The following is a 24,384-nucleotide window of genomic DNA, read 5'->3' as shown; positions in this document are numbered from 1 at the left end:
TATGCGGAAAAACTCTAATGGCCAAAAGTAACAAGATAATTCTAAAAGAATGTGGTGCAGAAGAGACGCTGGTAGACATATGGGAAAGAAATCGGTTAAGATGGCCCGGGCATGTTAAGAGAATGCCAAATGAACGACTAACGAAACAAGTGTATCAAGGTAAAGTAAATGGCAGCGTGCCCAGAGGCAGACCGCGGAAAGAATGATTAAAATGTGTGAATGAGACCCTAGTTAGAAGAGACATAAGAAGTCACAGAAACACAAAAGTCTGCATGAAAAAATGCATGGACATAAAAGAAGCTAGAGAAGTATGCCAGGACAGGAAAGTATAGCGACAAGTAGTTAATAAAAAGAGTGTCAGTAGAGCAAATGACGCCTGCCACAAAAGACCTTGGCGACTAATGGACCCAAGTGGGGAAACTTACATAACGACTTTGTGAGGATCTTCACTTGGGGTGATTGCTAGAGAGATTGATCAGCAACCTGGGTCGGAGCAGTGTTGCGGAACGAACGTGTTATTTACATAAATAACACGAGAAATCTGGATCAATCTGAAAACTCTATATCCCTTCCCCACATTACTCCTCTTCCCACCGAGTGAGTCACGCCCACCCCGAAAGATAATGGCTTAATGGTTTAATAAAAAAAAGAAAAGAAAAAAACGAGCAGACAGGAACAGCAATAAAATTACGATGCTCTCATCCTGGCACTCGAGAATCAAATGACGGAAAAAATAAAAACCCATGAATATATCCTGACTATTTAGGAGAATTTTACTAAATTTTGTAGAGTGATAACAATGCCTAATCAAGTTTCTAGCACTGTAACTGACGCTTTCATATGAAGTTTCATCTGCATTGATGGAGTATCAAAATGAGTATTAACTGACCAAGGTAATAATTTGAAGGTAATTCACTCCAGAGATTAGCGAGAAGATTCAAAATCAAGCAATTTAGAACAACCCCTTAACAACCTCAATCTAACGGATCATTGGAAAGATAGCGCCACGTATTAGGCGAATACCTGAAACAGTTTGTTCAGAAACATGCTTTTCTTATAATACAATAGTTATATGATTAATTTAATAACACGTGTTTTTGCGGTGAAGGCTTCAGTCCAAAAAATCTAATTTTAGCAAAGAAAAAATCCCAAAATACAAAAGCAAATCCAAAAAACTTTGTAGTAGGCGGTCATGTATTTCTACTAAAAGAGGGGAAAATTAAAAAACGTGCCAATCAATATATAGGCCCTTATAAAATGTTAGAAATCCTAGTAAAAGGAAACGTAAAAATTATATTAATATGAAAAATTCTCCAAAAAAAGTTCACATTAGTCGTCTTTAATTATCACACAATAAACCAACTACAAAAAATTAGAAAGAGAAAACATTAAAATTGAGAGAGAATTTCTCATTTCTGTTGTAAACATCCAGCCTTACCTGCAGCTCAAAATTCAACATTAAACACCCGCGAAAGTTTTGGCAAAAGGCCACTATCGTCGCATGCAAAATTATGAACATTATTAAAGCAGCACTAGGGAAAACGCCCTTAAAAGCTATATAAGGGTATATCTGCCCTTAATTTTAATATGACTCTGCTGATGAAACAGAAACTTCATAATAGATTTAATTGCACGAAGTAGACTGAAAGTTAAGGATTTGAAAAACAAATTCATCAGCACAAATTGTATTACAACTAGAATTATTATATTTTTTAATAAATAATTTTTTAAAGGGATCTTCGATGTAACATTTTGCAAGGTCTAATAGTTTATAAAAAAATTTCAAAGCTTATCAAAGTTGCAAGACAGATGTTTTCCTTTCTCTCACTAAAATTAAAAGAATTACTGAGATTTATTACATGTTCATCCTAATACGGAATCAAATGAAGGTACAATAATATAACACTTCAGAACAATGTATAATAATTCAGTTCAGTATTCCTATTAAAAGAAATATTATTTATAGTTATGATAGTAGCTTGAGTTTTAATTAATATTCATGATTGTTACACATATTATTGAATTACACAGCATTGAATGATCATCACTAAAGTCAATCTTAGATCATAATTCTATGTTACGTAGCGAATAACTTGAAAATTGTCTTTTAACTTTACTCCATGAATAACCTATTCAATATCAAAAATTCTAGCATCTGTAATCTTCTTTGAAAATCAAAAGAAGTGCATCATAATAGTTGATTCGAATATTTATGTTTCAAGATAAATTTCTATACATATCTGTAATTCAAAGAATAAAATTATGCAATGTATACTCATCAAAGATCTAGAACACGTCGCACTTCTCCAAATTGATCATTATCGATCATTCCATCAGATGGAATTCCTGACACACAGAAACACACGCACACACACACACATGTATATATGTATATTCTACGTACGCACATGTAAATGTCCTACGGATGACCCTACACTAGATTCAGAAACTTGGTAGTTACAACCTAATGGAAGCATATCCAAACTCACTACCCCACCTAATAACTAAAAATAAAACCTGATATTACAGGAAAGAATAAGGATATTAAGAACGCAAATATCAGAGATCCTTATCTCTGATTGAAAAAGAAGAAAATAGTAGTAAAGATAGGAAACCGAAATTCGGAGGTACCATTAACCTCAAAAGTACAAGAGAACTTAACACAAGTTTTGTCATCCCAGCAAGAAAAGTAGTAACTACATATATCATCAAAAATAAGTTTCGAAGTCTATCGTGTTTCTAATATTGTTTACTATTGTTCTGTAAAGAAATTGAGACATTTTTCGCCCGTATTTTTTATATTTTTGTGAAAGTAATTTGCCGTATCTACAACAGACATACCTGTATCTCGACCCTTCTGGAAATAATCAATTGAGATCGATAAGAAACAATATAACTAATATCTCAATCGTTCTCAATCATGCTTCTTAATTGTGCCAAGCGATTGACAACGATTGAGTATTTTGATTTTCCATATGTTTCCAATCGGGTACTCAGAAGTTGCCACGTGATGGCAGCACTTTTGTCTGGCCGGAATTGTTTAAAGACAGTTGTTTACTTTTTTGGAATAATAGAAATATGAAACAGTATATATAATGAAACAAATTAAATGAACATTTTGTAAATAATTCTTACCAGATGAAAGTGGTGCTACGAAAAAAATGTGCTAATAGTATTCTATGTTGAAAATATAAAATCAGATACAAGCTAAAAATAAAAAAGTTGATTTTGTAATAATGAAGCAACACTTATTTTTTCTTATGCTCTCTTGGATTGTTTATTTTAGTGACAATTTTTATAAACGGTTATAAGTTTTAAAATAAGTTAAGATTTAAAAAAAGTAAGCAAATAATTTAGAAACGTAAAACTTCAGAAAAGCGATCACTTCAATTCACTTCAATTTTAAGCTAAAAATTTTGTTATTTAAAGTATTTAAGACTAAATTGCAAATTAAACAATCGATGTGGAAGTTTTATGATCACTAAGCGTTCTAAATATTCAATTAAAACATTTAAAACAACGATTTCGAGTTCAAACGTTCAGTAATATATGTAAAAATTACAAGCGTTCTAGAGACTTTGTATTATTATAGCATTTGAAATTGTACAATATGGATTCGGAAGCCTTTAATTTTGTTTAATTAAAAATTATTCCATGTGAAAATTCAGTATGAAAAATGTACATTTTTTATTTTGTTTTGATATGATTAAAATTAGTAAAAATGTAGACTTCAAAAATAGAATTTTTAAATTCAGGCTTCTAAACTGCTTACGATTAAACTTAATAATTTTTTCATTTTATCATTTCAAACTCAAAGTTTAAAAAAATTCATAAATTAAAAATTAAACTCTTATTCTTTGATATGCTAAAATGGAGAAAAACTTTCATACGGTTACATAAGATTTGATGAAATCATGAGAATCACATATGGATATAAAGAACAAAAATAAACTTTTTTTTCAGGCTATTAAAAAAAATTTCGACCAACATTAAAAATGTTTTTAAAATAAAAATATTTTATGATTAGGCATTGCAAACCAAATTATTATAAATATTCAAAAATGAATATTTTAAATATTTAAAACAAGAAATTTTTCAAGAATTTTAATTCAAATTAAAAGGACTGGATAAGTTTTTCTACTAAAAATGTAATGAGTTACCTATAATTGATTGAATCTGAGTTTCAAAATATTGGCGCCATCCTACCTTCTATAATGTTTCCAATCCTTTTCAATTGGGTATCCATTATTCTCAGTTAGAGGTTAAGTGCTCACTACCGCATTTTGACTTTTCCCTTATTATTCACAAGCGGTTTTTTAATCTCTCAAACAAATTTCAACAATATAAATTTAGAAAATAGTAAATGAACGTTTTACAATATTAAACCCGCTAAATCAAACTGCCTATTTGATAATCATACTACATCACTGTCACATCCTTAAGCGGTATGATTTTTACATGTTAACCCATACACTTTTGACTTTTCATTGGATATACCGCCTAAACATTATATTTTTTGTACTTCAAACTTTTGTTAAATCACTAGAAATTTAATATGTCACCAATAAACACGTGCGCGTCATGTGTGTTACACACGAAAACTGCAGAGGGCGCATTGCAGGCAAGTGCATTTACTCAATTCAATCCGATTGGGAACAATTGACATAATTAGCAACAATTTAAACCGATTAAACTTTTGATTGTCACACGTCATTTCATCATTTAAGAGTCTTTTTTTAGCCCTATAGCACTCCCTTTATTCATTTTACGTATGCCATACGATGCATTTATGAGATTTCTTAATTACACCACCAGTCACCTTGTAACTAGAATTTCACCATGATTAAAAGAAAAAAATACATTTTTCTTCTGATTATTTTAAAATTTAGCATTTGATAACCTTAAAAAGGTCACATTGCAGAAAAACGCTCAAATTCCTGTAACAAAGCCTGCGAGGGATATCACAAGCTTAATATGCATCTGCATAAGCAACCAATTCCGACCCCTAGAAAAGATACGGTGTGATGATAGTGGTGTCAGCTGTATGATAGATGCCTGAAACAAAGTGACAAGAATCGGGACGGTGTTGCAGAACAAGTATTGTGCGCTCCCTGTACTCCCTGTTCCAGGGCTTTCGTTTCCTATTAAGATAAACCATCCATCCAATATCTAAAAGCTCTCATTCCTGCTCTCGTTCCTTCTCTCATTCTGAACCATATCGCTCTACTCAATATGTGTTCCATTTTTATTTTTTCTATATATTTTACTTCCGTCAACCCTTTGACCATCATACACCATCTATTATCTCTCGAATCCACTATCCTTTTCCCACCTCAGAAATCTTTCCCGTTTTCATCGATCAAGATTTGACGAGGAAGGAAAGGGACGTGCAAAGAATGCAGAATGACAGGGCTACGAGGTAAAGGAGTGAAGGCAGGGCGGCAAAGATAGGGTATCGCAAAGTAAAAGTAGATGAGCAATTGTGCTTTGGGTTGAGAAAAAGAAGGTGTTGAAGGAAGTGCAGGGGACTTTGTTTCGTATGAAGTAGCGGGGTCGTAGAGACGTGGGTAGAGAGAAAATAATGGGATAGAGTAAAGCCAAACTTGCCAAGGGAGTACAGGTATAGGCCCCAGGAGGCGGGCAGAGTCATGAAAAAAGAAAGGGCTACTGGAAGTATTATAACGGGGATTAGGGAGAAGTAACATGTAACGTTATGACTATGTACAATAAGGATAAGATAAAGAGGATTAAAGAAAGGGTAGAAGACTTTCTAGGAGAGAGAGAGGGGGGAGGTTATGATGGTACTAGGGGGGGGGGGCTTTAATGCGAGAATTGGGAGGAAAGGGAGCTTTTACAGGGAAGGGGAGCGCTTTGAAAGGAAATCGAAGGCTAAGATTATAAATACGGAGGGGGAGATTCTAAGAGACTGGATGGTGGAGAGGCTGGGCAGTGGCGAATTTGATGATAACAGGGAACGAAGAGGGAAAATGTACGTGTGGACAAAAGAAGATATTCAGGACGAAGAAGAAAGAAATGGTAAGGCCGTGGTGAGATGGGGAATGTAAAAAGATGAAAAGGAAAGTGAAAAGCATAAACAAAAGTGGAAAGAGGGAAATTCAAAAATGGAGGCTTACGCAGGAATTAGAAAGAATTTTATATTGATGTTTAAGATTGAGGAACGAGAAAAGGAGAAAAGCCTGCAAGAAGAGTTGGGAAGTATTAAGTCAGAGGGGGATGTATGGAAGATACATAAAAGATTTAGGCAGCGTAAAGTGGGGATAAGTGAGAAGATAAAGAATGAGAGGTGATGGGAGTTTTTTCAAGAATCGTTTCAGGGCTCAAATTCACGAAAGAGAGATGATTGGAGTAGAAGAACGAGAGAGACAAAGGTGGAGGGGTTAAGTAATGAGGAGAATGAGACAAAGGTGGGGAAGTTAAGAAGATCGAAGACAGCAGAGCTGGACGAGATAGCCACTGTATAAGAAAGGAGATAGGGATGGGCAGGATAATTACATAGGGATTACGCTAATGAATACGCCGTACAAAATATACGCGATGATGTTGGCGGAGAGGCTGCGGAAGAATGTAGAGGAGAAAGGAATACTGTCGGAAACGCAGGCGGGCTTTAGGTTGGTTGGAAGCACTATCGACAACATTTACGTTGGGCAGCACGTGGTGGATACAGAATTAGCGAAGAACGGGGCAAAAGCGTACGCATTTTTTGTGGGTCTCAAATACGCGTTTACTTCGGTGGGTTGGGGGAGATTGTGGGAAGCGATGGATAGCGGATGTGGAAAGTAAGCTAGCGGATAGAGTGGTAGGAGGAGTTGGGCTACGAGGGGTTAGAATATGGTCACTCGCGTATACAGATGACATGGTGCTACTAGCAAAGAGTGAGGATGCCTTAAAGGAGATGAGGAACAGGTTGAGAAGATGTCTGGATAAGAATAGGAAAGATAGCTGTAAGGGCTGGGTGAGAACTTGTTCGCAGATTATTTCAAAAGAAATAAGAAATTGTTCGAGTCGAGAGTGTAAATTTGAGGTTAAATTTTTGGAAGAGGGGGACGTAAGCTGGTTAGGGAGTATTGGTAGAAGGAGAACAGAAGATGACGTAGGAAGATGGAGATTGAAAGGGAAAGGTAATTTAGAACGAATGGATTGCAGATGGATGAAGTGAGAAGGATGCACGAAGAAAGAAGGTATATGAGATATTTAAGGTGGAAGGCATGGAGAGAAAGAGAGAGAGAAGGCAGAAGGGTGCAGAGAATAAGGGATTCAAAATTTAACAGGAACTATGTGTGGATTATGCCAAGGGAGAGTGCGCAATATTTGTGATCCTGTTTTGCTCTCCTCCTAACAGGCCCTTAAAATAATCATTCCACTCACCCATTTCTATTTCTTCATTCTCTCCCTTCTCCTTTATAGTATCCTCTAATGTTCTCTTTTTCTCCTGTTGTACTGCTCCTCCATTTTCTTACACAAGCTTTTAATCTCTCTACTCCCCCAGCATTCCTCGTCCCTCCATCTTCTCTTTTTCGCTTCTCTTTCTTTTTTTGCCCCTATCTCATCCCTTGTTGTCTCAATCGACCCCTTCATCTTTTTAATTAACGAATCTAATCCCGCCACTTTTTCATACCTGACCTTCTTCTTTTCCAACTTTATTTTAAACTCTTCTAATTTATCTAATCCCAAGACTCCCTTTTTCTTGTTTCTTTTACCGCCTTTTCCCTTTCTCTTTCTCCATCTACCTCGCTTAATGACACTTCCTTTCCGTGTAGCTATAACTGAGAAGTGCTCGGACCCTATCTCATTCTCTAACTTCATACTCCCTATCATATCCGTACCTGGTTCCCTTCTCGCTGCCTTCCTCTCTCTGGTCCACTTTAAGAATCGTTACTCATCATTGCATTCACTGCGCTCAATGTCCCCCTTCTCCCCACTAAAAATGCTTTCATTATCGTCGCTTCTTATTTTTATTACTGCCTGCTATTCTGTGCGATCGTCCAGTGACTGTTGCCTTCTGGCGCAAGTTTGAGGTATTTGCACCGTGGGAATTTTACATTACCAAGTGTTCCGCGACGTTCCCCGCCATACTCGCCTACCTCTTACCCCTTTCGCCAAGCAACTACTTTTACTACTCCTAGCCTCAAAAACTTTGCACGCTCCAATTTTCACTTCGCACAAACTACTTTTATCCTTCAAACCTTTGCCTTGACTCATCCTTCTTCCTTCACGCCTGGTCTCCGAACTAACTGCCATTTATGTATACACACACGCCATTTTGCGTAAACGAACACGTACAAAATACATAAAATAATGTCTTTCAATGGATTTTGCCGGCATTCGTTTATTTTTAAAGTCATACAAAATGGAAGAAATTTTCCAAAAAGACTTGAACCAATTACCGACTAGATTTTCTAGTTTCCATACTTTCCCTCAAAGAAGGCCTTTTTATGCTAAAATAAAGGGTTTAATCAAAAGATTTCACCTATAATTATTTATTTAATAGAAAATATACGTAATGACTGGTCTAACAATACAATGCAATATGATGAAAAAATAATCATTTACCAGTTATTTTTCATAAGTGCTTCTCTTCGAGTGTTCCAAAGGGTATAAATATCTGGATTTCGAAGAAGCATTTTTTCTGTTACTAATAGAATTTCATCATCCCAAATTTCATCTTTTCTCTGTCACATAAAAAACAATTAATAAAGCGAATCTTAAATTAAAATATAAAATCCCGTGCCTATATTAGGGCTGATGAGGGATTCATAGAATAATAGATTGATACTGAACCTTTCGAAAAACAAGGGTGATCCCAGTTTTGTATTCCATAACCTTCTTTTGCTTTTCTACTTTTTTAATCTCCTCTTGTTCCGCTGTCGTGCGGACTTTCACTCGCCCATGCTAAAATGAGAATAAAGCTTAAAATATGGTTAAAATGAAGCCGTAAAGTTAGCAGTACACGAATAGTATATTTTAATATGAAAAGCTAAATGGGCGAATTTCTCATTGTAAGTTTGAAGGCCTATTAGACATTTATGTAAAAAATGGCCTAAACTCAAAATCAGCCCAGTACCTTTGAGTAAAAAATTTCATGAATGCTGATCAGTGGCTACCATGGCAATGATTATTCTCGAGACCTATGTTCAATAAAATGAATGAAAGAAATTTAAGGAATTAATTTCTTAAGAATAAAAACTATTTGACCCACTTTTTTTACAAGTCGTTAATCTAATAAGTTTGATATATTTTTGAAAGCAATACTTATCGCCAAAAAGGGTTGAATGCTCAAGTAATGGACGTAAATTCGCGTATTTTTAGCAAAAAGCTCAAATCGAAAGTTTATTCTTTCTTTTTGTTCAGATTTAAACAACTCTAAATTTATTTTATATAAAATTGGCTAACGAAAGTATCCTATACTTTAAATTATACTTTATTTTAGAATAAACTTTTTAATTACTGAAAACGTAAACATGGTCCTACAAGTCAGTTAAGGCAAATTTAAAATTTTAAGAATTTTAGTGCGTTATAAAAAATTAGGTATTTTTTTTTTTTTGGTTTTAAAATCAAAATTAAAACCTAAAAAAATCCCTGGGCATCTACGGTTACATTTCGAAATCAACCCTGTTTGCGAGTGATCTGTAATTCTTGCGTAGTGTCGAATAATGTTTGTGTGACTTCAAGAAAATGCCTAGTCAATCCTCTGGGAATCTGATTTCCCTAGTGACTCTATGAACATCCTATTTAACACAACTCACATGGCAAAACTAGTTTTTTTATTTCTTAAAAGTGCTAAAAAACTATAGAAATAACATGTAAATTTACGGTTGCAATTTGAAATCGACCCTGTTCGCGGGTGATGTACAGATTCCCGCGTACCGCTTCAAATTGTATTTTGTCACTTTAACCAAATGCTTCTCATCCAATTATGTTTTTGGGCATCTTTTTGCCCAGAGCATCTACAGAGCATCTACTTTGCCCACTGACTATACAGGGCATCTTAGTGGCCACAAGTAAAAATACATTATCAGTTTTATCCTAACGTGATTCTTCACAAACTATAGTGTGTTTACTTGGCCTTTTTAAAAATCGGTTAAATTTTCTCTTCACACGTACTTATAAATTTTCACTAACCAGCTGGTAGGCACTTTTCAGTGGTGAACACGTGCACAGAAAACACTGTGAACTATCACAACAAAGCGAACCATGACAACTGCCATAGCGAGTCTTATCAACCGCTTCTACAGCAACACTACTACAGCTGGAGAGAAGAAAATGAAGTCAATCACCTACTTTGCAACGCACCTGTCGACGTTGCAAAATTACTGGGAGGAATTCTACAACTCTCATTTCCAAATCATCTTCGATCCTGGCTGTGCAACTGAAGCGTACGTACTCTGTGAGAAGTTCTTCGAGTCTGAAGCACACTGTACCCTGTGAAGATGTCGATTACAATCACCCTCACAAATTTTGGTATCGGTGTTCAAAATACCCCTCGAACAAGTACGACTAGTTGTTAATCGTCTACTAATTATCTACATAAACTTCATATCGTACAAATTTCTAGTGAACAGCGTTAACGGAAAACTTTCCGTGATTTTGTTTAGGTGTACAGTCAATAATTCCAAAATTGCCGAGGTTCAAAAAATTTTATTATTTGAGAAACTTTAAATCGGGAAAAGCAGCTGATACTCTTAAATAGATTACTACCGCTGACCATACTAAATAAACAAACTAGTAATAAACGAGTCTTACATACTGCGCACCTATTTAAACATTGAAATTGTCCGCCAGCGACGAAAAAAATTAAATGATAAGCTTCTACGGTTAACTGATGTGACTAATGAGTAAATGCGGACTTTGAACAATTCGGGTAGTACACGGATCAATAGCATGATAGGTTCGTCCAGTTGCTTGTATTTAAATTGGACCCGTATACTCTAAAGGATTGGAAATGTCTCTCAAAAGATCAAAAAGATTTCCCCATCATTAAAAAACTATTGAGCTTTTTCGACACTCTTATCAGAGCGCTTGAAGCTGCTCGAGATTCTAAAACCTCAACCTAACTCGTAAGGAATCTGCATCGGTGAATTTTAATGCTGCTTAAGAGCCCAGTGCTAACTCGAATTCCGGTAACCCCTGCAAAAATCCCAATTTTATCTTGTATTGTCTACGATTTCAAAGATTGATGGATGTTCAACGTTTTGGTCAAGTTCAACGCTTAAATCTTTGTGTGGATTGCCGAAGAGATCAAACGTTACCAATTTCGATTTTTCCAATAATTTCCGGTTCAATTAAGTTTCTTGAAATATGATACAAAAAATGTTTAAATCTTAAAACAATTTTCTTTTAAACAATTTTTTTTTAATTAATTGAACCATTTTTTCATACTAAATTATTAGGCCCATAGAAAGCTCCGTGAATATCGTGATTCTCTGCATTTTTTATTTGTATTTTACAGCAATAAGGTAACACACCGTCAGCTCGAAATTAGCAGCACCGCCTTAGAAAAACGATCAAGCATTTAAAATTTCGAATTTCTATTTTTACACGAATTTCCGGCTCGTTTAAGGCTCATGAAATATGATCATAGATTTATTTAAAAAACTGTTTAAACAATTTTTTTTAATAAATTAAAACAACATTTTTTACTTTGAATTTCTAACTCATTTAACTCTTTCTGAATATTGTGGTAAGATAGAATTTTTAAAGTCCTTTCTACGGCTTAAGGTAACACAGCTTACTAAAAAGGTCAAGTTTAGCGACGATATTGAAAGAGCCATGTGGTGTTTTTTTCACAACTTTACTATATATTATAACATTACGTACTATATACTATTATATATTTCAGTATATTTGATTAGCCCTAATAGCGTAATTTAATTTGTAAATTTTACGTTTCGGTAGAATAAAGTTTTATGCAGTTGCGTATATAATAGAGTTAAAAATAATAATTTTTTTCAACCTTTTTACGTTAAATGGAGAGAATTAATTTTCGAAATTAGAAGCACTTTTTCCTAATTTTTAAATAAATGCAAAGAAGCATCTTACTGAGAAACATGGACTTGCCTAGCTGACTTATCCCCTCTATAATTTTTCGTAATCTACTTTTAGAAAAATATCCTCTTCAACCTTTAAAATAAGGTAATACTTTAGGACCTACGTGTCAGCCCCTTGAACAAAGGAGCAGGTCAAGTTTGCAAGCGCGCTACCACCCTTCCCGCCACTCGATTGGTCAACGCAGCTCGAACCTGGGTCCTCTGCGAGAATAATTCTTTTGTATTTCAAGTTACCTATCCCTAACATCGGAAATATTTATAAATTTGAATAGATTAAATGTTTCAGTTATTTAAAATATTCCAATTATTGGCCAGATATTCATATCAAAGTAGAAATTCGAGATTTTAACCCTTTAAACGTTTTTTCTAAGGTGATGCTGCCAAACTTAACCCTGTAGGTAAGTTGTTATTTACGTAAATAACAAGTTCGTTCTGCAACACTGCAACACTGACCCAGGTTGCTGATCAATCTCTCTAACCATTGCCCTAAGTGAAGAGCCTCATAAAGTCGTCACGTGGTCCGAAGTTTTTTAGTTTCGGGCCTCATTTACTCTACTGATACTTTTTTTATAAACTATTTGTCGCTACACTTTTCTGTCTTGGCATACTTCTCTAGCTTCTTTGACGCACTTTTCGTACGAAAGTCTCCAAAACTATGCCGAACTACTCCAAAGAAGAAGCTATGTAAGCAAAGCGCCTACTCTACTACAGCCAGAACAAGCCTGCAACAGAGAAAGAGAGGCGACACTAAGACCAACCGCTGGCAGGCATCCGATAGACGAAGAGCGATGCTTTATAACCGGAGAAACATCAACATCCAGGTTTCTCTGAAGCCTAAAGATCTAGCTGAAATGGATGACAAGCTTCGTGAACATTTTTCTGAAGAATCCGACCTGTGGACTATCAATTGTTGTGTAAATAATGCAGCGAGAGCTTTGGATGATGCAAACCAAAAAACAAAACCCACGGATGCTCATAAGACCAAAAGACGAATGCATCAACTCGCCATAAAGATAGGTTGGGCAAGACAGTACGCGTCCCGCATTCAGTACTTAACAAGTGAGAAAGTTGGATCAGAGAAAACCAGCAGTTACTCTCTGACCCCATCTCGACTCTTCCAAGACCCTCCAGTCACTGTCGACCACCCACCCAAACATAAATAGCTTCAAGGAGCTGTAAGATGCCCTTATAACTCTTCAGCAAGAATGCCCACCCATCACAACCGAAGAGGTGTAAAAAGTATTAAGAGGTATAAAGAACAATTCCACTCCGGGACCAGATGGTATCAATATCTTCTGCTGAAAGAAGTTTTCTTCAACCCATCAGCATCTGGCCCGTATTTTAGACTAATATTTAAAATAGGAAGAGCCAATTCCGGAGTGATTAGTGTAAGAGCGCACAGGTCTCCTACCGAAAATGGATAACTTAGCTGACTTGAAGAATTAGATGCCAATAACTTGTCTAAACACACTGTACAAGATCTTCACAGCTATCCTAAATGATAGGATCGTATGAACAATCGGACCTGTATGGCAAGAAATGTATGAACAACGCGGCTCAAAGAAAGACGTAGCAGGATACCGGGAGAACCTGCTCATCGATAGATGTGTCTGCAAAGATGCAGCATCCCAACGGCGTGACCTATCGATGTCCTGGATTGATTACCAGGAAGCTTTCACTTCAACCTCCCATAGAGTAATCATCTGTCTTTCGGAAAGATTAAAGGTTCATCCGCTAATCGTGAGGTGCATAGAGTGATTGATGCCGCCTTCGAAAATCAGATTTACTATCTAATCTGAAAAAATAGTGTGACAACTAACAAGGTCACCTTTCGGAGAGATGTCTTTTAGGCCGACCACATAAGCCCACACCTCTTTTTCCTCACGTTGTTATGTTAAGATCTGTGATACAAATAAAGAGCAAGTACTTCTTGCTCTTGGGATTGTTTAACAATACACTAAGGAATTAGGAGTGGAATTTGGGTAGAAAAATGTGTCAAGGTTTATTTGAAGCGAGGAAAACTTTTTGGCATCCCTGAAGACTCTGAGCTCGTCGATAGACGCGCTATACGACATCTTTGCGCTCAATGCTTTGGATGTGAAATCTATAAAAGATACTTTCCGAAGCAGATACAAATGTCTCATCCAGAAGATTTGAACTTTCGAACTGTCGGCAAGGAACAAAGTATCTGCAACGAATAAGCTTGCCGTCCCGGCAGTACTCTAGTTATTGAGAGTGGTTCCATGGACGAAGAGCGGTCTCAGATTTCTTCATATTGATCCGCGACTCTACATCTGACGCCGTCAAAATGATCGCGAAATATTGAATATTGAGTGCCTTCACAACAGGATTATTCTAGGTACAGCACATAGAGTCGCGAGGGGAAGAGACCTTCTTCTTAAAATGGTCAGGAAGCACGAAGAACTGGGCAAAGGAGCGTTTCTTTACAGAGCAGCGGAGGAGGCTGCTAAAACACTCGGAATTAACTTCTGTATTAGGGGTGAGCAAAATGCATCAAATCTTATCTATCTCGAGTACTGACTCCTGAAAGCCCGGATTAAGAAAGCAAGAGAGAAAAACTTCCGTGAACAGCTCCTCGATAAGGAGATGCACTGCATCTTCCACAGAAATGTGGGGGATAGTCAATATCATTTGAGCTAACTTTTGCTTTCCTTAAATCACCCGGACTAAAGTCGGGCACCAAAGGTTTCTTTTTGGCATGTAAAAACGGTATCATTTCCACCTCAACATACCGCCGCCACATTTTAAACCAAGACATTTCCGATCATAGCTGCAGGGCGTGCCATGCACAGCCCGAGCATCTAGGACACATACTATCTAGTTGTCCGACTCATGCGGGAACGACCTACATCCAAAGGCACAATGCGGCACTAAGAGTGCTTTATTACCATCTCTGTCACTCTTACGACATTAACCTTAATATCGTTCCTCTAAATGCTCCTAGGGAAATCAAGTCAAATGTCGAGAATGGGAAGCGTCGCATATACTGAAACTTTATATTCTCGACAATTGTTTCTGTTGCACACTCGAGGCCAGACATAGCTCTTCTTGACTTCGAGAAGCGAACCATCTTCGTTATCGAATTTTCGGCACCAGCTGACAAAAACATCATACCCAAGGAGAATAAAAAGAAAGAGAGGTATAAGGAAGTTTTTATAAGGAAGACTTCCTTATAATGAAGTCGCGACGATTGTACCCGAAATATTCTTTTACACTAATCGTCCTGATCATCGGCGCTCTTGTAGGTGCCAAAATTTCACTGTTTAATAGCCTGAAAAGAATCTTCGCGTGTCAACAATAGGCAAACATACTGGCGGGGAAAATGCAGAAGGCGGTCGTCCTTGGTTCACTCCGTGTCCTCAGGGTGCACGTGACTTTTGTCGGATCGTCATATTGATTACGTCACAGACTGTAACCACTTATCTCAAGGTTTTGAGACGTGGTTATGGCTGAAATTTTACCTCGATTTCGCTGGGATCGGGTGCAGTTTTTCCGATTAGCACCCGCTCCCGGCGAAATCCTGTAGTTGTCCTTATGACAAACTTTTAATTATATATTATATTGAGTAATTAATAAATACATTTTTAAAAATTTTTTAACTATAAAATTAATTTACAAGTAATTACTCAATGATATTCAAGTCTGTAGTAGTGTAGTTAGTAGTAGTATCACTACTACTACTATTTGAACAATTAAAAATAATATCAACATTTTTCCGAAAATCAATCAGTGACTCATTTCCACACAACCTGTGGGGTAGAGTTTGTGGGGCCTTTTTTTATGTGGTTCCCCCAGATGGCCTAGTCCTCTGCACATTCGCAAATGATTGTTGAAATGTAGTTGAGAAACTGTTATTAGTTCTCATAATCATCAACTGTGTCTGGCAGTTTATCTATGATTTCTTTATTAAGACAATCTGTACCTTGGAAATTTAGGCACATGACAGAACATTTTGATTCAGCTTTTACGCATCCACAAGGTTTACCGCATTCCATTGTATAGGAACAAACGATCGAATTCATTATCTCAGATGGAGCTCAGATAGACTCGATAAAACTGTTGATACAGCGTGAATGAAAGAAGTCACAGATTTTTTGAAGTACACGTAGTTGCATTTGTTTAAACTTATTCCACAAGGTTTAACCTTGTATAATACAAAAATAAACTGCTCTCCAGCAGCCGCTACTTTACAGTGAGTATAATTGGGGTTGTTAAAAATTCTTACAATATCTTGCAAGGATTAATTTTTAGTGCGCGAAGTAACTGTTTTAATTTTTCCCTACTCGAAGAAGCAACACGTTGTATTGCACACTCAATGCGTGAGAAATAAAATGGACTTATTACTGTTTTTTAAAGACTCAGACTCTTGAAAAAGTTTCGAACTATAAACCCGAGATTTTACATTTACTTTTCCTTCTTTTAGGAACAAAATATCCTTGAGTAAGATCGACATCCTGACCAACTATAACTCTTTTATTCCAATGACATTCATTAATGACAGTCTGCACGATTAACACATCAGCTAATTAGCACATTCGCCAATACTCTACCTCATCAAATATAATTTTTTCTGAAATCAATCTAGACGATTCTGAGGGTCAGCACTGTCAAATTGTTCTTGTAGATTTTAAAAACATCTCTCCAAGTTTCGATTATGTACAAGATGATAATGTTATTGAAGAAAATCCAATTAGGCTGTACACAGAAAATTTGGGGGTAAAAAGTGTGGCAGGTAATCATTAATGCGGGGTAATGTCAGCTAGAGTAAGGGCAATTGATAAGTGGGTAAAGTATACTTGACATTACCCTGGAGAAGGGTAATGTGGGCAAAATATCACATTCTGACATTATATTTAAAGCCGCGACTATAAATATATAATTATGGTATACTTACGCCTACAAAGTACTCCAGAAAGATAAAACAGGACATTTATCCATTTAACTACAGGAATCTTTGCATGTAAATCGTTAATTAGAAATCTTAAAATAATAGCTCGCTACATATTTATTGAAAGTTCTGGATTGGTGCGTGCACTATTCACGATGCGCTTACACAATATTACTTTACCGATCGAGCGCAGTAGCACAATTGACACCTGTCCTTATATATGGACGTGTCCATAGAAAAGGACTGGTCAGTTTTCCTTTTCTATTTCCTGTTTCACTTCTGATGGCAAATTTATGATTGTTAACAACATTTTTATTGCTCACGTTATTTACGCATATAACTACATTTATAAATAAAAAAATGAGGAAAATTTTACGGTTAAAAAATAAAAATTTTGAATTGCGAACTACCGAAACTTCAATTGATCGCGAATTTATGAAAAATAGAATCAGTGATGTATCAACCTGGATATCTTTGGTATGCGCAGTCGTAATTTCTATTTATTTTTAGGTTATGTTAACCCATCTGTCATCAGCGTCAATCTAAAGATATACACGGATCACTACTGCACATGTCAGAGATATCCGTGTTCATACATCAATAAATAATTAAAATTTAAGGTTATGCTTACTTCCAATCGTACTCGTAAATTCTCAAACAATTTATCCACTTATTATATTCTCAATACACGACAAAAATCGAAATTTAGTTACCTCTAGTTAAATTTCTAAGCAAATTCTTTTAGCATTAGTGCCGTTTTCTGCAGAGCATAGCACTAACTGGGGCGCATGTGAAACCGCATCCTAAAGCCCCATTGCAGTGGCTGTCCGATGCTGTTTCGAAGTCGAAAATCGAACAAACCTTTCTTTCTATTTCCACACGTTAGAAAAAGAGGTCCGTTCGATTTTCGACTTTCGAAACAGTATCGGATTTCCACTGGTAGCCAGTTCTCCACTGTATCAGCCATGATAACCTTCCAAGATTGGAATTATGATGCCCTGCTCCAACTTAATGGACCAACTATTTCTTTTTATTGCATGCATTCAGACACAGATGTATATGCATAAATTGTATTAATTAAATTTTAAGTGAAATATTAGTCTTTGGAATTCAATAAAAATAAACTGTTACTTATGAAATATGTTCAATCAATTTTATTCTTTACTGTAATCAAAAGTTATACAGTATATATGTAATCTCATGCATTTTATAATCGCTGTATTAAGGGGGACTTACACCTTATCGGTTTAAAAAAATGGTTATTTTTGGAATTTTTCCAATGTAAAGGGTCTTAGAAATGAGTCTCTAAAAGGGCTTGACAGAATTCTCTTTAGTTCGAGATTTATACACAGGGTCATCAAAAAGTATCGGACCCCCCCCCCCCACTATCAGCGAAAATATGCGTTTTCGAGAGAAATGCTTTAAACAAAAGTTTCCGAGTTTTGGACGAGGATCTGAATGGTGGTCTTTAAGCTGATCTTGGCTTTGACCTTCAAGGTTATTTCAAGGTCAACTTTTATTTTTCAAATGGAAACCCCTTTTTTTGACACCGCCAATCGAAAGAACACAAAATTTTACGTTTAGATATGCATCTAGGTCATGTGACCCGATGACAAAGGTCAACGCCAAGGTCAGCTTCAAGGTCACCATTCAGATCCTCGTCCAAAACCCTGAAACTTTTGTCTGAAATATGTCTCTCTGAAACGCTTATTCTTGCTGATAGGGGGGGGGGGGGATCCGATACTTTTCAATGACCCTGTATAGCTCGTCAAACGTGACAGTATACGGCCAGTCCGCACACCCCTGAGTCGCTACAACGCTACTGTAATGTGAATGGTTTTCCAGCTGAACCGATATATTTCATGAATTTCTCCTTGGCCAGGAAGGCGACATCTATGGACCAGGCGTTGCAGACTAAAGTTATGTCCCATGATTCACATGTTACGATGTTGTAAAAAGTTAAACAAGTTTTCCCAAAATCTGCATTTTTTAAACTGGTGTGCTCGATTACGGGAGAACAAATCATCGTATCACGAAAAATTAGGAAAAAGTGAACGATTGCGACCTCGCTGACGTAACAACAATTAAAAGTGTTACAGAATTTTTGATTTTGGATAAGTAGGGTGGCCCCATCTCTGCACACCGTTTGACCCTGTACTTTCAACAGGGGTGCTGACAATGCCATCTTCAGTTTTTGGAAGTCAACACTGACATGTAAAAAATCATGTGTAAGACTCAATAAAGCTACCAATAAAGTCCCCCTTAGCCAAAAACATAGGACTACATGCCACATAATCCCATGCCTCATATTTCCCTTTCCACATTACCCTATATAGAACATTAACCCAAATATTCTATCCTAACTAAAATTATAGACCCGATGTGCCATATTATTCCATGTGCCACGTTATCTCATGAGACATATTGCTATGTGTCATATTGCCATATGCCATATTGCCCCATGTTGTATTACGGCAGTTTTTATTACATCATATTACCCGAAATAAAAAATAAATATAGAGCCAACAAAATAGATCGATGTGGCATATTACCCTATGTGCTATATTACCTCATGTCACATATTGCACTATAAGTCATATTGGCCCGCATACCCTATGTGTCATATTTCCCGCATGCCAAATTACAACTGAACCTTTGGTGCTGCACTAAAAAATTGACGCAAATTTGTGACCCACCCTATGTTTCTAAAAAAGATAATGAAATATTACACCAAAAACACAAACCCAAATTTTTTACATTCTCATCATTATAATATATGTTTATGAAAAAGATTATACAAATTGTAATAATTAAGCTAACCAAAAAATAGACCCAAATATATGTAAAACTATGTTGATTCACCTCCAGTTACAAACGAAAATATAAATATAAACCTTTATTTTCTATTTTCCTAGATATTCATCCAACGGAGTTATGTTGAAAATGTTGTACAGATGAGCTTCATATCACTAGAATCTCATACGCGCACTTCGCGCGCGATTCACTGGTTTACCTGCAATTATTTTATTTTTATATAAGGTTTAAAATGATACCGCGATATTCATTTTTGCTTTAATAACTTTTATTTGTACACGGCCTCGCATGGCTACCCTCTCAAGATGCAGAATAAATTATTGCGCAACACTAATTATTTTTATGCAAGTTTGGAAAAAACATCCAAAATGTCAGCGCGTACAAGTTTTCATAGGAACACATGGTAAATGATCTCGACTCGAGAAGAGTCCAAATTTTAATCTATTTCGAGCGCCCCTAGCACTTAGATGGGTGACCATCTACAACGTCCGACCGGGTTGTGTACTCGAATTTTGAACACCCGATTAAGTTCGGAAGGTGGTTTCCTGCAGTTTTCCTCTCACCTGGCCAAATTAATTGTAATTAAATTATACTAACATTCATACAGTGATTTTACGCCCACATTAGTAAAAGGAACAATTTCAAATGCGCATACAATTTGAAGTTGAGAGACCCCTGTTTCAGTGGGGTTTTAAACATAAAAAATCATATTACAATGGGTAATCATAATAATACTGGTTATATGTTCGACTGAGTGATTAATCACAGTAAACTATATGGAGAAGTATATTGCAAGAGAAAATATACTACAGAAAATCTTGAAAAAACAGAATATTCAACTGAATAGATTATGAAATTACTGAAAGAAATTAATAACAATAATTAATCACTGAAAGAAATAAAAATAAAAGTTTTCAACATTTTACAGTTTTAATTTCTCATGAAAGTAATTTAAATAATAAATCATGAAAATTTGATTATTATAATTAATCGGAAAGACATTCTTAGTTAAAATTATTTAAAAAACTGACCCTAATTCGTTAAAAACTAGCAAAATGCTGAATTTTTTATGAAATTTCTTTAAATAATTACCAATTCTAGTAAATTTAACAAATAACTTAGGAAAGAGTCATCGCAAAAACATTCTTAGTTAACTTCCTAAACAAATTGTGTTCAATTATTAAAAAATATCCTTACTCTCAATATATTTATGAATATTGTTTAAATGATTAATAATTATCATAAATTTACAAAGTATGGTAGGAAATGATCATCTAAAGACATTCTTAGTTCACTTCGTAAACAAATTATGCCTCTTTCTTGAAACAGAGCCAAGCTATAAATATGTTGATAAACATTTTTTATATAATTAATATTAGTAAATTTTCAAAACATAATAAAAAAATAATGGAAAAGATATTCTTAGTTAATAAGTTAAAAAATGGAGCCTACTCGTAGAAAGAAAACCAAACTCTTAATTTTTCAATTATAATTGTTTCAATAATTAATAGTTCTTGTAAATCTACAAAGCAACAAAGAAAAGAGTCATCGAATGGACATTCTTAGTTGACTTCGATAACAAATTTACTTGTAGAAAAAGGACAAACTTTAAATTTTTTAATTAAAATTGTTTAAATAATTATTAGTTCTTGTAAATTTACCAAGCAACATAGAAACTAATCAATTCGCTCGTAGAAAAAAGGTTAAATTCTTAATTTTGCAATTGAAATTCTTTAAATAATTAATAGTTCTTGTAAATTTGCAAAGCAACATAGAAAGCAGTCATCGGATAGACATTCTTAGTTGACTCCGCAAACAGATTGACTCTTAAAACAGAGCACTTTTAATTTTTTAATTAAAATTGTTTAAATAATTAATACATCTTGTAAATTTGCTAAGCAACATAGAAAAGAATCATCTGATAGACATTCTTACTTCACTCCGTAAACAAATTGAATGTAGAAAAAAAGGACAAACCCTTAATTTTGTAATCGAAATTGTTTGAATAATTAATAGTTCTTTAAAATTTGCAAAGCAAAATAGCAAAAAGTCATTGAAAAGACCTTCTTAGTTGACTTCATTAAAAAATTAACTCGTAGAAAAACGGTTAAAATTTTAATTTTTTAATTCAGATTCTTTAAATAAATAACAGTTATTGTACATTCGCAAAGCAACATAGAAAAGAATCATCCGATGGACATTCTTAGAGCACTCCGTAAACAAATTGTCTCGTATCAAAACGGTTAAACTCTTAGTTTTTAAATTGAAAGTCTTTAAATAATTATTAGATCTTGTAAATTTGCTAAGAAATATAGAAAAGAGTCATCGGATAGACTTTCTTAGTTGAGTCCGTAAACAAATTGACTTGTAGCAAAACAGTTAACTGTTATTTTTTAAATTGAAATTCTTTAAGTAATTAATAGTTCTTGTAAATTTGCAAATAAATATAGAAAAGAGTCATTGTATAGATATTCTTAGTTGATTTCGAAGACAAATTGACTCGTAGGATAAAGGCCAAACTTTTAATTTTTTAATTAAAATTGTTTAAATAATTAATAGTTTTTGTAAATTTGCAAAGCAACAAAGAACAGAGTCATCAGATAGACATTCTTAGTTGAGTCCGTAAACAAATTGACTTGTAGCAAAACAGTTAAACTCTTATTTTTTAAATTGAAATTACTTCATACACTTAACTATATAGTAAATAAAACTTACAAAAATAACATAAATATGTAATTTACAGCTAATTCTATTCATTCCATTGGAATTAAATGCAATTCAAAATTATACAATTCATACTCAGACTCGACTTGTATGCCTAGCATTTACGGCCGCGAAACGGATCACTCGGGAATCAGCCATGAACGTAAGAACCCATAAACTCAGCGTGACTGGCACGAGCTGTACCCTCACTCGGTAAAGGGTGCACGTAAATAGCCGACACAACGCCGTAAATGCTTACTTGTTTGCACAGTCAACACCCCCCTCACAGCTTGCCCCCCTCCCCCAACCTCATTTTTACGACCATATCGTCGGCTCTATAACTCAATCAGGATCAGGGCTAGAGCGAACTTCGGTGGAAATGCCTTGGCTTCATAATACGCAACTCTGTTCTCAGCCTAAAAATGATTCTAGATCGCATTTCCGTGCGTATGCTTTGGCTTCATAATAGATTCCGCTGGTCTCGGTTGTAAAGAATGGGCGGCGAGTTTCAATACAACCAATAGGTGAAGAGATAATGTGACTTCAAATTTCGATATATAATCGTAACCTCCTTTTTATGATTTCATCCATAGAAGTATCTAATTTCACCGCAGAAAGTCCTGGGCCCTGTTCTTGGAAGATAATAGCTGCGCAGGAAAAAATCTCTGAAGATTTTAGTTGAGATTAGATGAATTTGCTAAGTTTTCTGAATAAAATTATGCTTTCTTAAGTTTTGTAAGCAAATTTTGTTCAGAGCTGTTAATCAAAATGCAAATAAAAATACTGTATTTAGACCTGTAGAACAGGTACTTATATTTTCAAATGTATTCTAAAGCTATGAATATGACATTTTTTTTATTCGGCATGTTATAAGACATTTTTTGATTGCACTACAGTTTATAAAATTTTTAAATATTTAAAATTTTCGTTTTTGCATCTATTTTGATTGAAAGTCTTTTTTTAACAGCTCTGAAACTTAGCAGATTCGTCTAATCTTCACTAAAATCTACTGAGATTTTCTCCGGTGCATTACGTACATATATTCTTGCTGTATGATTAAATCTGACTATAAAAACAGTTTTAAATCGACGTAAATAAGATAATATGTAGCTAGAAAGGTTTCATCAACATTAAAATAAAATTTTAGCCTATAATTGACTTTTGGTTAAACGTCTTTTTTAATTTGGATGTATCAAAATTTCAATTATCATCCCTTAAACTTACAAAGCAGTTACTTTTAAATAATTTTATCTGAAAAATTGGCAGAGAATCAGTATAACTTGGTCGATGATTGGTTCATGTCTAAATATTTGATAAAATGTAAGTTTATTATAAAAATGCTAACCCGAAACTTTGGTATTTTAATGCAGAACTTTCTCTTTAAAAACCATATTATGTTGCCCTGACTTACTATATCTATGTAAAGCTTCATCGAAATCGATAGATTGGTTTTCGCTGCAGGTACATTTGCGTGTTAGCAATCATTAAAAACGACTGAAACATGAAAAATTTACATTATGAATTAATGTGCCTTGGTCTGCATTTCAAAACTCAAGTTTCGACCTCTACTTCCCTCAATGGATGCGATTGCAAATTTATTTGGTCCTCATTAATATGTACAATCGTTTCAGCGAAGTGTCTTTTTCTTTCAAATTCGATTGCAGCACCTTTCTTGAATTTTTAATCAATATCTTTCAACGTAAACCAATCTTTGTACTTTGTTGGGTTTTATATACCTATCAAGTTTGATCAAGATATCTCATAATTTGACTGAGCTATTCCACTTTTGGTGTTTCAAATAAATTATATCACAGATAAATCCCCGTAGCGATTTTAGCGGAGATCTTGATTTTATATTTAAAAAGAATGAATCTAAGTTTAATTATAACGCTT

The 24,384-nt window shown here is 35.0% G+C and overlaps 1 protein-coding gene across 3 annotated transcripts in view; it reads right to left on the bottom strand.

Moving 5' to 3' along the window:
* The window catches only part of LOC117179574 (geranylgeranyl transferase type-2 subunit alpha), a 156,922-nt gene extending 132,976 nt beyond the window's left edge, over positions 1-23,946 (bottom strand). For 2 of the 3 annotated variants that reach the window (XM_033371509.1, XM_033371511.1), the window contains exons 1-3: positions 23,837-23,946; positions 8,800-8,910; positions 8,572-8,690 (exon numbers count right to left, since the gene is read on the bottom strand). In XM_033371509.1, coding sequence (XP_033227400.1) covers positions 8,572-8,690; positions 8,800-8,910; positions 23,837-23,923 — 317 coding nt within the window. In that variant the 5' untranslated portion in view covers positions 23,924-23,946. Of the gene's footprint in view, positions 1-8,571; positions 8,691-8,799; positions 8,911-19,868; positions 19,983-23,836 lie in introns of those variants that run through there. The other variant, XM_033371512.1, reaches the window with a different exon arrangement.
* Between the last annotated feature and the right edge of the window lie 438 nt (positions 23,947-24,384).

Source organism: Belonocnema kinseyi, chromosome 9 (assembly GCF_010883055.1).
Source record: "Belonocnema kinseyi isolate 2016_QV_RU_SX_M_011 chromosome 9, B_treatae_v1, whole genome shotgun sequence".
Lineage (NCBI taxonomy): Eukaryota > Metazoa > Arthropoda > Insecta > Hymenoptera > Cynipidae > Belonocnema > Belonocnema kinseyi.
Note: the sequence above shows the minus strand (reverse complement) of the source record. Positions and strands in the feature narration are given on the sequence as shown.